Below are 17362 nucleotides of genomic sequence, written 5' to 3'. Positions count from 1 at the left end.
CTTTTAAAAAAATAGTACTGGCATTTGAGGAGGAAAAATATCTGAAACAACTGAACAACTAAACACATTGTCAAAATAAACCCCTGCAAATGTATATTGTTCTGGCTTCTATCCTGCTCTTCAGAGTTAAGCTAACCAAATAGCAAGGTTGCTTTCTGACATTCTTTCCAGTAGAACTAACTAATACTGTTCTGTTGTTTTCATGAATATTAGGCTGATCTCTGTCTTCTTCCTCCGAGTATAAACAACATTGATGATATTAGCTGGAGGACCACAGTGAATGGCTGTCAAAACATACCCGTGTGTATTTTTTTCATTATCAGGATGTCTTCACGTCATATTTTCTGAGCAAATAAGAAGCCAAGTAAGACGATGTATAGATTAGAATGCAGTCCTTTTTCAGAACTATTTCTATCTAAATTGAATGATACTTCTTCCAGAAGAACAGAAGTCACTATAGAAGTGTCTTTGACTGAGAGTTATTGCAATGTGCTGTCACTGATTTTTTTTTTTTTTTTTTTTTTTTTTTTGTGAGGTGTGTTTACTGGCTCCCATGCCTTCAGATAATCAGCTGAAAATAGGCAGGTTTTGTCTCTCTTGAGTATTATGCTGGTGTCTGTGAAAGTTACTAAGAACCTATCAAAAGGAATACTGAAAGTGTACTGGCCTTAGACACCAAATGAGGGCAGAATTTTTTCCTAGAAGACTGAAGCAAATCCCTTTTGACATTTATGAACAAATTGCCAAATGTGGTGGTTGTTCAGGGTTTTTAACATGTATATGAACATCATTACTAGGCTTTTTTTATTGTCTCTACTCTGATAGTGCTTTGAATAGTCAAATGCAATCTGTGCCCCTCATGCAAGAGAATAAGCAGATGAAAAGTTACAGGCCAAGTCCAGAGTTTCAAGTGGGAAGACAAAACATACAGAAAGAGGGCAAGGAGAAGTGGGGGTGGGGTGAGGAAGTAGTATTGTATTTGTTAATGTATGGGAACAGAGACCAGAAAAATAAAATAACTTGCCTGAAGTCTCACAAGAACCTAGTGGCAGATTGAACCCAGATCTTTTGAGACCCAAGGCTAAGTCTTCATTATTATGACTGTCAAAGAATAGGGGAAAAATGTACAAAACGCAAACCCACACACATGAGTGTCCTTTACATTCAGGCATGGAATTCCCATTAATGTCAGTGGGAGTTCCATGTGCTGAACAGAACGAGAATATGCTTTTAAGTATGTATACAATAATTATTTGTGATTATGTGGTACACCAAAGAGCTTAATTTAACTGTACTTAAAGAATATGTTACAGCCAAATTCTACCTCTCCCTGCTACAAGAGCAGACTGCAGCTTAACTGAAACCAAATCTGTGCAGGGATTGAAAATTATACTACTCTGAGGTCTGGAGGTTGCTACATTCAGGCTTGAATCTGTGCCAAAAAAAATGCTTTTAACCAAGGGACCAAATAATTTTCAGCTCTTTACGTGTGACCAAAGATAGAAACAAATAGTGTGCACCACTGTAGAGTTTCTGTTACACACTTCTTCTGCAAGCTGTTCCAGTGCCATTTCTATAATCCATCTTGTTGGTTGCCTTCTGTTGAACCCAGATGCAATTTAAGAGTTGTTTGTGCAAGAATGACTAATGATAGCAGATCATAGATAATCTTGGCTACAAAAGAGGAACTTCAGTCTCTTCACAGGACATAGAATTTCTTGTTCTGTTAGCCCCTGAGAGACTGGCAGTCAACCTAGTGGGCCAGATACTTCATTTGTTAAGCAGATCTGCTCCTGATCCAGCAAAAAATGTAACGATGGCAAATGTCAAACATGTGAATAGTTTCAGTTAAAATGAATGGGACACATGCTTTGAGTTAAAAGAATGTGAAGCACATTGCTGGATCAGGGACAGAATGGACAGTCTGAGGAAGAGGGCTGATCTGCACCAGTGCCATTTAGTGAGCTGATGAAAATGCTTTCAGAACTGGTCAGCTTTTCTAAACAAAGGTCCAGTGTTCTGGTGAGAAAAGCGTAGTGTGGACCTTTTCTCCTTCTTTGAAAACTGCACTTTAATGTCTCCTGGATTTATAACTGGATTTAACAGAGATGAAATTTCTTAAGTCAGATTTCTATCTGTAGACCTTGAGGTGCTTTACAAAAAGAAGTCAGACTTATCATTCTTGTTTTTCATGTTGGAAAAGGTAGACACTGGAAAAGGAAGTGACTTGCCCACACACATCCATTTCATTTGATTCAAAGTGATTGTGTTTAAAACATTGGACTTCATGTCCAGAGAGTTTCCAAAGGAATACACAGTGTTAAATTAAGTTTGTAAGAGACGTGTAGGTGGGGTGCAATTTTACGAGTGGACTAAATGTTTTTTTCATTAAAATGTTTGAAAATTGTAAATAAGATATGGATTTAGTTACTGGATAAAATTTCCCTAGAGTTTTATATAATGACAGATCACTACAAGAGCATTCAAATTCCATCTTAGTGAAATTTCTTCTGGATCTTAACAACATCTTCAGAACTTAATACTGCTTTGATTTCCTCCTAGACTCTGTATGACTTATTCCATAGTCCTTATAATTAGAAATTCAGATCTAGTCATGCTTCTTGAAGAGATACTCCCATTATGAAAGCATAATTATCAGGATGGCAAATTATAAAATTAGCATTACGGTATGTTATTAAACTACTGCTTTTTCTGTTATAGAAGACAACCATTTTCAGTCCTTTTGGTGTAGCGGGAGATAACTTTTCCTGCTCTAGTATGTATATTACAAAACTTGGCTAATAATGTTTCCCTTCATTCCATAAGCCGTAAGAGGACAATTCATTATGTACTGCAGGCCTTTTTAGAACTGACAACTGCACTGTAATTATCTTCACATGGATATTTGTAATCGGACTTGAAACTTGGATAATTGAACTAAAGTGTTTTGATCCATGAGGTTTTATATTGAACTCTCTGAATGTAATTATGCTTCATAAACACTAGCGCTTTTTTTGCCTTTTTTTTTTTTTTTTTTAATCAGTTCTTTCTTCGAAAAATTGTGTTTCTTTGGTGAGTGGTTGCACAGGAATAAGCACACAAGAAAGTTGCTTGTCAGGAGTAAAAAAAGATAATTTCTTCTAGAGTAGTTGTTGAGTAGATAGCAAGTGAAGCTCCTTTCAGGTTCCAAATAAGGATGATTCAAAAACGTATATGATCAAACAAAGCTGATGTTGCAATAAAAACATCCCGCTTTATGTAAAAATCAGACTACAATAAAAGTACAAATGAGACATTTGTACTTTTTTTTTTTTTTCTGAGGGAAAGGTAATGAACTGATAGTGATGTTTCTCTTCATGCAGTTTTAATGCTAAAGAAGTTCTTTGTTTCTTACATTAAATACCTGATTTTTCCTCTTACATTTCCTCTCTTCTTTCTTGCCCTTTTTAGTTTCTTTTTTTTTCTCATGTGCTCTGTAATGAGTGAAAAGGTTTGAGGTTATTTCCACATTCTGAACTCAGCACTAGATCTTTGACTTGCAGAAGGATACTGACTTTTTGGAGGCTATTGTTTATCAGCCTGACTCTTACCTTGAAATTTGCTGTTCTTCACTGTGTTTGTCAACATTGTATTAACTCAGGATATAGAAAGAGCAATGGAACTAATGGATAGAGGAGTAGTACCTGTCTGTATTGGAGCAGACATAATTTCAGCCATTAGATTTGGTGGATTTGTGTCAGAGAGAAATATTAAGAGAAAATACAGCTTTCTCTTTCAATTTGGAGGAGAGCTAAAGACGTCTCTCTCAGACAAGTTACAAAGAATTAAACTGAATGTTTTCTTTCAGTGTTATTAAACTCAATGGGGTTTTTTGTTGTTACTTGTTTTGTTGTTGTTTGTTTTGGGGTTTTGGGTGCTTTTTTTGTGCAAATATCTCATTCTGTTAAATTAATTCTGCTGGAAAAGCCTCTTAGTTTCTTTTACAGAATCTCTATTTTGCTAACTAGTCCTGTGATGATATGCTACACCAAAACTGGAAAAATACGATTGTACCTATACCACTGATGTTCCTTAGAAGTAAAAAATTAATATCTGGAATAGGGACTTTCTCAGTCACATCGATTCTGTAAAGGATGAAGAATATTTCATTGTAATTTGCTCTTGTTCTTTTTTGCAGACCCATTAGTTTCTCTGAATGTTCTAATCTCCTGCTGGAGATCTGTACAGTATTCTGTGGATATATGTGTGAGTGCAGCATACATGTGTGGCCTTAACTGCTTTTTAATATTTTAAACGCCAGTATTTCTGGCAATCTAGTAAAGTTTCTCTTTTTAATATACTTTGTTGTAGTAGCTGCTTGATAAAATAGAATCTGAAAAACATGCAGATTAACACTGTTAAATCCTTCAGCCCTGCAAAAAACAGTGTTCAATGAGCAAGACACAAATAAATCTGAGTATGGCATGTGGTGGCTGTTTCAATGCTACCCAGCAAGCATTCATTTTCCTCTTTGAGGAAAAATATCATAGTTTCAGTTTTCATACTTGATTAAACTAGCTACCCCAGCTGAAGTTCTGGACACTAGAAGCCCTTCAGAAGTTACTTAGATTCATGCAGCCTACTTGCCCTCTAAATATAATCCATTTGCTATAAAGGAGATAAATATTTTTTTTCAAATTCTTACTTCTCTTTACCCATTTAATATGCTAGTTTAAAAATCCACAATGATTTTTAACTAGAAATGGTTTAAAAATACATTTCAGTAAAAAACACAAGCAAATTATATTTTTTGAAAAATGGGAAATGCTGAAAAATCTGCTCTTGTTTATTTTTTATGTTAAAAGGCAGGAAATTTGAGAAATGTGGAATGAAATTCTTTGTGCGGGAAGTCCCAAGCAGTCTTAAGCAAAGCAGTTGCAAAATCACATGACTAGTAAAATTGGTAATCCATTGTGCAGAAAAGTTAAATTCTTTGCTAGGTGGTCTCTGAGACATGCTGGTCTGTGTACCAGAAGAAAAGAAAATTTAACTAGCTTTTATTCTTTATCTTCAATGCTAAATTTCTTGACGACAGTGAAATGTACAAGCTGGTGTGTAGAAGGTAAAACTGTCTCAATGGTTTTAGGCAAGTCTTTAAGGAATTTAAATACAGATAACATTCAGTGGGGCAGCTTTCAAGAGGAACATAAATTGCCTGAGTCTCCTGGCAGGCTACTGGAAGATGAAAATTCTCTTGGGGGTAAATATAGACATAGCTATAAAATACAACTTTTGTAACATATATTTTAAGGGTCTAGTGCTACTAATTTGACAAGAAGCCATTACCATATTAGCTGCCAAAAAAGTGCTGTGAGAAGGTAGTTTTAGTCACAGTTGGAAACTCATTGATGAAGACCATTCCTACCAGATCAATGCCTCGGGAATTTGTGTTATCATTGTGAAGCAATAGCTAGAAAGCAACAAGAGGTTCAAGCTGCCATGTGGCTGGTACCTACTTGGCCAGGACCTTGGTAGATGACAGAGTAGCGAATGACCCAAACAGACTTGTTTGACCAAATCAGAACTGTCAGTTTCCTAGAGTTTCCAGCCCCAAAGTAGGACCACAAGTAAATGAATCCTATAATAAAAATGTCATTGTTGGTGTTTAAAAGATCAGCATAAGCATTAAGCGGTTACTTATGGATATTGCTAACCTCGATGTTGGTATATATCCAGTCTGATGACCACATTCATTCAGTGCCAGAATGCTGTGTGTTCAGATCATCATGGAGGAAGCTGGGTATTAAACATGTAATGAAATGCAAAGGCAGCAGAGTATAAGGCCACAAGGTGTCCTGATACCTCTGTGTAGCCTTTTAAACTGCTTAGAGCCTGGACATTAATTTGGATTAATTCGGGCCTGTTTGGCAGAGAGATATAAATCATCCTGATGTGATACATATATGCACGTTTCTGACTTGCCAAGTATGTGTCGCAGAAATGCTGCATCTGGCCTTCCTTGACAGCATGTGGGTGTACTTTTTAAACTGCTGAGTCAAGCAGCTTGTTGAGAAAGACCCTCACAGAACACAAGGGGCAGATTGTATGCCAGTTAGCAAGTTAGACCTCATCACTGGAAAAAAAAAAAGTAAAAAGACAGTGGGAGTAAAGACTTTTTGTCTTTGCCTATTGAAGTTAAAATAGACTAGATGATCACCTTGTACAATCATCTGGTGTAGCTGAAAAAAGGGAGGAGGACAGATTATTGTGAATGAAAGAGTTGATAATAACCTCTTGATAGTAGCCTTGTGTGGAAAGATGACATGTTGGCTAACCAACACTTGTTGAGGAATGTATGGGAAAGACTCCATCCACCAAAGTGCTGAGTGTATGAAGCCCTGTTAAGAATAAATATGATGCTTAAGTATTCTGCTCGAGGGGAAGGTTTGGCTTATCGAGGTGTAGGGTTATAGCACAATGCTCCTAGAATGTAATGTGTGGAGGGAGTATAAAAGGACAGATATGTTTTGTTTGTCTGTCTACATTCTTGCTTGGTTGGTTTTTTCTCATAGATGAAAGAAAAACTCATGCCTTTAAGCTGTCAGTCAGATACAGCTGTGTCTATTTAGAGGTCTGGCTAGGTTTCAAATTAGGGTGGAAGTGTGAGAAGTGAGATGTGTTAAAGAGCTGTGAGGTGTCCACCATATTGTCACTGAGCAGCCTTTCCCTTATTCAGGCTTTAGATGGTGGCTCTTGTCAAGAGGATGGAAAGCAGCTACGGACATGGTAGCAACAGCCCATGTATAGAGTCCTGTGGCAATGATAGAGAAAATACGTCAGTGGGGAAATAAAGCAGAGACTGCAAATTCTGCCTTTTTTTTTTTTTTTTTTTAAATGAATAGGTTGTCTTGAACTCACAAGTCTGGAGAAATTCCACTGAGTGCAGAAAAGTTAGAGACGGTACATGTTAAGACAAAGTCTGGACCCTCTAAGATTTAGTTATTCATTCTGCCTATTGAGCTGGAAAATCATCTACTGTAAAATCATTTGTCCTGGCCATAAGGTCAGTATTTCCATAAATTCTGTGTGAGTAGAAACTAGTATTTCTGTGCCACCTTTAAAGCTGGTTAGGTAATGAGAACTGTGTGATATATTGACTACCAAAGTGCTAGGACCCATTAGGGCATACTAAACTTCAATCTGCCATTGTTACAGGCATGACCCTTGGGCAAAGGAAAAATTGTAGAGGTTTTGAATTTTTATAGACCTGACTCTTAATCCTCAGAGCCAGTTATACTTAACAGAAGATGATTTAGATATTTCCTTTGTGCTCACAGGCATCTGGAAAGAGCTTAGGTACTAGGATAGATCAAGGAATAGGAATACCAGCATGGAGAAATTCTCAGATATACATTGAATAGGATCTTTATAGCCTACAATGATCACTATGCTTTGGCCTTAGGTTGATGCCCAAGATCAATTTGGGTGAAATCCCTTTGAGGAAAAGCCCTGAGCCAAGAGATCTCCTTTTTATCCCGGCAATTTAAAGTAGTACCCTATTTGAGCCTGGCTGGATTAGATCAACCTGAGTGACCTTTAAGCATCGCCAGCTACTTAATAGTGTTTCTTCTGTTTGAAACAATTGGCTTATTAAAATTGTCTAGTGTTCTTTCAGATATAGCCAGACATGTAAGCATTTGTTCACGTCCCATTGCCTTCAAAGAGATGTGTGAAGGGTGTTCTTTAATAGGCCTGACTGGATAATCTCTGCTGTTCAAAAATGTAGGTTTAGAACTGGTTTGAACTTTGTAAAATAAACTAGACCCAAAAATGCATATGGTAGAGTGACATTCAGACATCATTTCTTTCCAAACCTGAGGTTTACAGTTCTGCCACTTCTCTTGCTGGTTTTCTTCTATATGATCAACAATTTAGCTATCTGAAGAAAAAAAAACAAAAACAAAAACAAAAACAAAAACCCAAGAAGTAGTAAGACTGTAATGTCCAAGATTTTCTTCGATTGCTGTATTTGTTTTGGTCATGTGAACTCGATTTTTAGTGCAGTATGAATGGTTGTCCCTGGGTTCTGTTAAAATCAAAAAAAGAACAGGTAGAACACAATTTTGCTGATTCGCAGTTTGGGAAACCTGAGTACCTTGTGCTGTTACTATTGTTTTGATCTGGTTTGGCCCATTTCATAAATCTTATGCCATTTGATGATTGTAAGGTTCTGTGCAAGTTCAGCTCTTTTGAGTTCAGTGAATTCTGAGGATATTTCAGCATTTAACAGTCTCAAGTCCAAAATAGTTATAAGTATGTAGGTGTCAAATCTGTAGGTTTCATACCATTTTCCCAATAATGTGTCTTTCTGTGTTTCAATTCAATTATAGGATATTACCAGCTTGCTTCATACCATCTATGAGGTAGTTGATGCATCAGTAAACCATTCTCCTAGTTCCAGCAAAACTCTGCGAGTGAAACTTACTGTGGCACCAGACGGCAGCCAGAAGAAAAAGAGTATCTTATTAAATCATGCTGGTAAGGATGTGCAATCAGCTGTTGGAAAAAAACACCAAAAACTTCAAGAATGCCTTAAAAATCCATCTTCGTATTTTGTTAGTACAAATAAATATATATATTTAAAGGCAAATAATCATGTGGGTATTTTAAACCACGTGACCCTGCTTTAGATCTTGGGTGCAAAATTGCTTACTCTCCTTTCAGTGTCCCTTAAGCAAATTAGGGTTCCCTCTCCTGATTGATTGTATCTTTTCGGAGGCAGCAAGAACCCATATGTTGTGTAATTGTCTTTGTGTACTGTAAGGCAGATTTAAGGCCTTTTTGACTTGTATCACTTTAACTCTGCTGATACTACAGTGCTCTGTTTGTGTGGAAACAGATGTAGTGGTATAAAATGTTTTTTGCAAGTGCATAGCTATCACTGCTGCTGGGTAAGAATAAACAATTAAGCATAAGTAACTTCTATGAATAAAAATTGCTCATTTTTCTGTACTGGCAGAGTCTGTCATTATAAAATGGCTTATATTCTGATGGCTTATTCACCTTATATTCACTCTAATAGTAGTTGTATCAGCATAATTACTTCAGTAGGTAAAGTAGTAGTAAATTAAAATACTTAAAAGTATTTAAACTGATACTTCAATAGAAAATGGCACATTATCCAAAAGAAGAGCCTTGTACCTCAATTTTGATATATACATCCACTCAGTCAAGTGCAGACGTAAGCAAATTTGTGCTGCTGGAGAGCTATGTGATGCATCAGTACAACATCAAGCTCCAAGCTACCAAGCCCTCCTGAGGGACAAGTATATCAGTGTGAATGTGGCTCCATTTAACCTGCCACATGGCGTGCAGCCTAACCCTGACTAATGTCCTACATTCAAGGTTACATCTACCTAAAATCTGTCATGGGGACAAAAGCACTATTGAGAAGGTTACACGAAATGATGCATTACATCTTGATCTACCGACAAGAAAAAATGTATTTGCAATGTAGCATATTAGTTATGCTGATCAGCAAGGACAGTCATGCGAGAATAATGTACTTTCTCTCTGTTGGCAGATTTGCAGGGTGCCAGACATAGAGCTGAAAGCAAAGCTAATGAAGAAGTAAGAAGCTCTGAGAAGAAGCAGCGGGCTTCTCTCAGGTAAGGGGAAGGAACTCTGTCTCCTGACAGGCACTGGGTGCCTCTAAGGGCACCTCAACCACTGATTGCTTTCTTGCTTGCTTTATTTTTAAAAATTATGCTAAAATAGAGGAATTACAGGGTTTTTCACTGTGGAACCATCAGCAGATTCAATGGATGCATACTTTGTATATTAAAAAAAAAAAAAACAAAACAGAAAAGCATGTCTGTAGCACCCATTACTCAAATTTTCTTCTTCTGTTGGCTCTTTGGAGGACATGCAGTGTCTTTTTAGATGCCATCCACAAATATTGTGCCTACTAGTGGAGTTTATAGCACAGCCTTTTGGCTAAAATTGTCCTAAAACCTTTTGATCTTCGGAGACCAGCTCCTGCCTTTCTCTGTCCTCCTTCCAGCCCATCTTTTTTCACTGGTCAACTCAGTTAGCTCCAAGCTTTATTGAGTCAATTTTGTTTACCAGGTCATAACCAGACCTGCTTCTCCCTAGCACCTTTCCTCCTAAAGGAAGCAGCTTTGAGTGGGCACTGGGTGTACAGTACCTAGCAGAAGGGGGGAAGATGGGAGCACAGAGCAGAGCAGCAATCAGCTTTACAGCAAGTGGTCTGCATAGGCTACGTCCAGCAGAGTAAGCGACAAGCAAGAGCTGCTCACATGCTGCCTGCTCTATGCTCCATTCTGCTGAGGTGGTTCTGGCTTGTGGCAATTGTGAGGTGGCTCAACTCCACTTACAAAGTATGTTTGTACCTTTGGTAGGAGATGTAAATTCATCTCTTTCTTACCTCGCAGTGACTTAGCAGACTGACCATCTCTGCTGGCTCCCACCTGCCACAGTCCATGCTTCCCCACTGCCACATCAGATTTAGGTCAACTTCTCCCTTGCAGAATTAATTACTAGGTAGTACCCATGAAGGATTTAGCCTGCTTGCTTAGAACCAATATATTTAATATAATCTTGCAGGAAAAATAGGATAGTTTAATTTATCTTTTTGGTGGTGGTTGGGGTTTTTTTTCCACATAAGTTTCAGAACTTGAAAAAAATACCTTTCTGTTGTCTTTCAGTGGAATATGGCCCATGTGACTCAGAGTGCATTCATTTCCAATAAAGCACAAGCACAGTGATTTCTTTTATGACAAATTGAAGGTACACTTGCAGTCATCTACAGATTAGACTAAAAAAGTTTTTTAGTTCTTCCCTAACAGAATGTACAATATTATTTTGGATGCCAGTCCAGAACAGCCTTTTTCCCTCTGAAAATGTGTAATCGTGTATCTATCCAGTTATCATGAGTTCTAACTACCTAATAGATATAACCTGCACTGAACTTCAGAGTATGTGATAATCATTTGCAATGTATTTCTCAAGTACTAAAACTTTTTACAGCTAAGAAAAATGTTAATTTCTCAGTCACATGTAGGTATGCTATTCTTTTCCTGAATTTGGTATTTTCATAGATAGAAGAACAAATCAAAAGCAGATAATTTTGATGCGTTTTAATGCAGATCAGTTGCTCCAAACAGGTCATCTTGGTGTCTAGGTTTCATCTGTTTCAGGATTTTATGTTTCAGGCTAAGACAGAGGGAAGTGTTTGCTGAAATGCTACAGTAATGACATTGAATCATTAGTTGCATTTGTTTCTTCTGCTGCAAATTTAAAAAAAATAAAAATCCACTTTTGGCTTTCCTTGGATTTAGGGATATTTGTCCAAATACATAATAAATTTATCAGGAGAAGGAGCATTCAGTCATATTAAAAATGACAACAAAACAGTGCCTCAGTTTTTTGGATAGAGTGAAAATACTAGTGAGTTATCCCAGTGAGTAAATCCCAGTATAATCAAATTCCAGATTAAAAGAAGACTAAAATGACTTCTAATCTTCTGTTAGCAACTCCGTACAAGATCTTCTGTGAACTAAAGAATACTCCATGTTTTTGCTTGCTAGCCTAGATGTAGTGTTCAGATTCCCTCTGCCCATTAGCAAAGGTTTGCCCTGTGTGAATTTAATGGACTGGTTTTGTTTGATAATCTATTGCAAAAATCCCCTTTCAGTTTGAAGTCCCTCTCCTGTTCACCTTGGAGTCCTGTTTTTGCAAATGTAGTGGTTTTATGAACAGCAGCCATTTCCACTTAAATCCACAGTTATAGAGGCATCAAATGTTGGGGTAGAATCTTGCCTCTGCTGCATTTGTCCTTATCCCTTTAGTTAGAGGCTTCCTAGACAGAACAAATCTGTATCTTGATCTGAGCAGTTCACGATCAGACAACTGTCAGCATCTGAAAGTTTTTGTTGCATCTCGTTAACTGTGGATAGGACAAAGAATGTCCTGTTCTCACTGTGTATGTTGCAGGGATGTTTGTGCAGTCTGGCCAAATTGCTAACCCTCAGGAAAGCTCCCTAAGGCTCAAATCGGAATCTCACAATATTAACTCAGAGGCTTCCTCTTTGAAAACAGCAATGAGAACTTGTGAGAAATGCACACATTTCACAAATTCAATCACTTAAGAATTCTAGGCAAGATGTGATTAATATTCAAGATAAAATGGATAGAAATGTTTTTATCCTGAAGGTAGGAGATAGATGGGTTAGATTGTTCATCTCTTGGAAGCTACAGGCAGCAGTTTTCACCTGTAGGGCTAATACAAGTATCAAGATCAAGTAGCTAGATTCACAGCTAGCTTGCCTGGCCTGTGTGGTGCAAAATGGATGGTGGAAGAGCACTGGCAGGCAACTTTGTGGATTTGCTATATTCATGCCATTCTAGTTTATATTTCATTTAGTGCAACAGGGAAAATACAATGCACACCAGCTTCTAAAACTTCTTCCTTTTACCCACAGATACACATTCTCACTCTCTCTTTCTTTCCTGCTTAAGTGATTTCTCCCTAACTGGCATAGACTCATACGTTATCAGTGAGTGTAGCTTTCAGGAAATGTCCTTGCATTTTTCTACGCCATGGTCTGTCACTGCTCTGTTCCCCTTACCCACTATATTGCTGTGTGCTTGTTACCATCAGGTGACACTCTAGCGTGGGAATTTTAGAAGGCGCTTTCATACACTCCACAAACACTTAAGCAGATTCCTTTTTTTATTAAAAACAAGACAAAACCAAACCAAAAAACGGTAACAACAATGTATATTTTTTACACACTGTGCTCGAGGCATGATTGATGCATGCCTGTGCCTTCCCATGTGTATACATAAGAGCATTGTGGGGCTGGATGCCGGACGTTTCAGGTCTCAGAAGTACTAAAGTTCTCTTTAACAGTGGAGCATATCTCTCATCAATATATAGTTGCTTCACTGTGTATATTTACATGAATATTGTTGAACGTCATTTTGCGTGTAAGAAAACTATTAGAATGCAGGGCTGTGGCAGTACTGGCATGGTTTTTCTTCACTGTCTTGATGAGAGATGGAATTTATTACAGTAACAAAAAATCTGCTTCCCTGTTAACTTAGCTTTCAACAGACAATGCTGTATACAGTGTTGCTTAATTGTGTTGGATCAAACCCAGTGATGTTTTTTCTGGGTTAACTGTGCATTGTCTTCAGCACATATGTGCAATTCCCAATGGTTTCTGTAGGCAATTCATGCCTGGCAACTTCAGTTAGCCAGGTTCTAGCCCCAGAGATCTTTTATGTTGACCTGCTGAAGTGTAACAATCTGTAAAGGTGTGTCTGAGGCAGAAAAGGTAGCAAGTTGGCTACGTATCCAAAAAAATAAAGAGTATCTGGACATTCCCTCTTTTTTAACAGTACCTCATGTCACTTCTGGAGTTCAAAGCTGACTCAGAGTCTTTAAAGCTTACCTGCATTCCAGGCAGACTCTCCTCCATTCAGGAGACTCTCCCTCTATCAAAGTAGAGCAAAAAAGATCTTCCAGGTAGGTCAAATCTTGCGACTTTTATCAAAGAAACTGTAGACCTGTCTCTGATGGAGACATGAGGGGCTCAGTTCTGTAGTGTCCCTAAACAGTACTACGCTAGACCAGGAAAGCAGTTTGTGCCAAAGCTCAATGGGATCAGCAGCCTCTGGAAACCTGGAAGTGTGTTATAGACTAAAAGCAGCGTACTGGGCACCATACAGTACAGAGCCCCTGTTTAGCAACTGGTGTAGGATACAAGGACAAATTCTGGTCTTAGCTTGACATCAGTGCAATCACAAGAGAAAGAGCAAAGCCTATCTTGTGGTCTTGGGAGACTGAACTATCTGAATTACAGGCAGTGACTTCATCAGGAGTTTTCTGCTTATCCTGTTTGTTGTATTGAAAATATTGTTCATATCTGCAGACATCCATTTAAATTGCCGAATTAAATTTTTTGGTATTATGGGCTACAATACTGTAAATCTCTTCCTGACTTTCTTCTGCCTTATAAATGAATGGTATTTCAGATATTCATTCTCAGGAAATAGTTGTGCTATAAATAAAATTTCAAAGCTGAGCAGGAAAAGGAGTTGAGATTCTGAAGCCAGTGGCTGATCTGACCTTATTAATTGTATTTTGAAAAGCAGCAGTTATCTCTGGGTGTCCTACCAACACCTCTTTTCAGGCTCTCTCTAGTTACTACACTTGTGCTGTTGCCTGTCTTTCTGAAGCAGATACACACGAATGTTTATCTGACGTGAGGCTTACCCCAGCACTTCCTGGCAGCGGTGGGAACAGTCATGAATCAAACAGCAGGTTTTCTTTGGCATGTCAAAACTGGAGAATCAGTTGAAGGGTCTGGCCCTAAGACAGAATGTAATAAACACTAGGGGCATTTTTATTTGTTTTTGCATGTGCGATGCAATTTGAAAGTCTCTTTTGCTTTGCAACATTGAGGGCGATTTATACAAGGGGAAAGAACAGTCAGCTCAGGCCTATTGACTTAGCAAATCCGGTCATCCAGAATTTCAAGCGTTTGTTGTTTCTTTGTGAGCAACTCTTGTCACTTCAAAGGGGCCATGAGTTGTTGGTTTGCAGATAGTGATAACAACTTTAAAGAAGTTCTGCTGAACTGTAATTTTGCTTCCTGCTGACAGATATCACCAGAGTGAGAACAATCCAGAGCAAAGTGGGTGCTATCGTCATTGTGTTGATGAGAACATTGAAAGGAGAAACCACTATTTGGATCTTGCAGGAATAGAAAACTACACATCAAAGTTTGGGCCAGGTAATTTGGTAATTTATGTTGCAACCTTTTCATCTTTTCTTTCTTCAGTTGCGTGCTCCACATCAGGGACAGAGAATTGTGAACCTGTGTGATTTGTCTGTATAACTTACTGTAAGGAACAGGACTGTGTGAATACTGCAAGATATTTACTGGTGAAGGTGGTATCGCAGCAGAGTGGGTAATGTGCTGCAAGCCTGCTTTGAAGCACTTGTTTGTGTAGCTAAACTTGGAGGTGAGCCTAGGAGAACGATCTTTACATCTAAGTTATTAAGTTTAGTCTATGGGTGAGGTGAGGACTGATTTTTGGATGTGGAGCTTGTTCCCAAGATGATACCAGCACATATTTTCTACTCACCACTGACCCAAAAATAGGAGAATGTGGGTTCGTACCTGGAATTTTGGCTTCTGTCCCCAGATTAAAAGGATTTGCATTTCCTCCCTTTCCTCGTCCTTTGCCAAGGTTTTACTATTCCACTCACAGTTATTTTGGTGAATTTCAGATAGATGATGACCAAGAGAAGGTAATGTAAAGACTTTTATACACACACACATTCACTCTTATATAGATATGTACGTATAATTGCGTGTATATTATTTACTAGTCCAAATTATTATATGTAATTAAAATAGACAGCTATAATTGCATTTACTTCCTTAGGAAAAATTCACTGTGCCGATAATGCTATCCCTGCCAGCTGCATGCTACTAATTAAAACTTCAAAATACTAGATGACTAACTCAGCTTGTTATTTCATAGGATCTCCTCCAGCAGCTCAAAAACATGACCCACCAAGCAGAGTTGTGAGTCAGACTAGATCCCGTTCTCATGAACCTGAAACCTTCCATGCTCACCACAGGAAATCTCAAGTGGTGGATCCAAGCCACATCAATCTGGCTGAAAGTTCGTATGCCAAGATCGCAGAAATCCAACAGAGGCTCCGGAACCAGGACTCAAACAAGCACTTTGTGAGGTCTCCCAAGGCCCAGGGCAAAAATGTTGCCCCTGTGCATCCTGGAAGAGCAGTTAGAAATAAACCTTTTCAAGGGGTGCCCATGCCAATGGCTTCCCCAAGTGCACGGATGGGCCAAAATCTCCCTTACCTCCCCTTGCAATCTCAACAGGTTCACAAGAAGCATAAGCAGAGGGCAAAGGAGAATCACCAAATGTGCAAAACCTTCCAGTCTCCAGGGACGGTTGTGGAAAAAGAACATGTGAGAGACCTGCCTACAGTCATTTTATATGAAGGCCAAGTTGGACAAATGGTACAAAGACATGAACACCACCACCACCATGAGCACCACCACCACTACCATCACTTCTACCAGACATAAAAGAGATCCCACCAACATCCTCCGAGAATTATCCCATATGAAGGAAATGCGTTCTTGTGATACCAGAACTAAGGTGTTACTATGAATAATATTATTGTTACTCCCTTAATATTCAACTAGCATATATTTTAGAGGTTATATGGAACTCCTGAAACTTACCCTATTTATATGTTGTGGAACGGCATAGCTTACTTAAACACCTTGTGGAATTTTTTTTTACAGTGGCTTGTAAAACAGCAAACAGCCGTAGCTTTTTGAGCTGTGATTTAATACAGGTCGTCAACGCACTTCTTTACAAGTACTACTTCCATTGTAGTAGGAAAGATACTTCAAACACTATTGCAGACATCTAGCTTACCACTCTGCTGTATGTCGGCTGATCGCACACAAGCCTTTTATCAGGGGAGCAATGTTCGAAGGGTTGGACTCCAGAGATACTCAGAATAACGGAAAGTACAAACAGCTGCTACCTCTAGTATTATTCAGATTTTATTTTCTTTTTATTGATTGTAATGTGCTGGGGGGGGAGGGATTTTAATATACTGCATTCATGTAGCCTGTTTGTGTTCACATCCTTCCAAATTATCTTAATAATTACAAGGAAGTATTAGCTATACTTGTCAACAGAGCTACATTTGTACGACTTACAGTTTATTTTCTTGGAGATTCTTCACTGACACAAGTACAGTCTGTTATATACTGGGTAATATTTAAATATACTTGTTTTATTTTTGGTTTTTTCTCTTACTCCCCATTCTATTTGGGGTAACCATTTGAAAAGAGGAGGATGTGAAATGGGGTTTTCAAAATCATCACTAGACTTTAGTGCTTGGGCCGTAAGTATCATTCATGGGGGTTTGAGAAGGAGAGGGGTTTTGTTTTGTTTAATCCACAGTTCTTTGTTTTGAGAAAGAATTGAGGAAAATATACTTTCTCACTTTAAATGTTGGCAAATATATATAAAATATAAATATATATATATATATATATATAAATATGCACACTCTCAGGTACATTTTGTTGTGTTTTAGAAATCTGTGGTTTGAATATTAACATTATAATTTTTTTTCCACAACAGTGACTTTTTAGAAACATATGCCATGGCATTTTCTTAGGTGCCTCCAATTTAAATTTCCCCAGCACCTAGCAATTTGTACTTCTCCCATTTCAGAGACAGTTCAATATGTAAAAAAATATCATTCACAATCATTCAGGCCTCTTCTACTTTT

The 17362-nt window shown here is 38.1% G+C and overlaps 1 protein-coding gene across 1 annotated transcript in view; it reads left to right on the top strand.

Moving 5' to 3' along the window:
* Positions 1-16133, top strand: part of NKD1 (NKD inhibitor of Wnt signaling pathway 1) — a 107784-nt gene extending 91651 nt beyond the window's left edge. Inside the window, exons 7-10 of the mRNA XM_086469457.1 lie at positions 8370-8517; positions 9563-9647; positions 14671-14801; positions 15559-16133. Of these exons, the coding sequence (XP_086325583.1) occupies positions 8370-8517; positions 9563-9647; positions 14671-14801; positions 15559-16133 (939 nt within the window). The remainder of the gene's footprint in view (positions 1-8369; positions 8518-9562; positions 9648-14670; positions 14802-15558) is intronic.
* Positions 16134-17362: the final 1229 nt, after the last annotated feature.

This window comes from Leptosomus discolor, chromosome 8, assembly GCF_034619465.1.
Source record: "Leptosomus discolor isolate bLepDis1 chromosome 8, bLepDis1.hap2, whole genome shotgun sequence".
Lineage (NCBI taxonomy): Eukaryota > Metazoa > Chordata > Aves > Leptosomiformes > Leptosomidae > Leptosomus > Leptosomus discolor.
The sequence above is the reverse complement of the archived record's forward strand: the minus strand, read 5'-3'. Positions and strand labels throughout refer to the sequence as shown.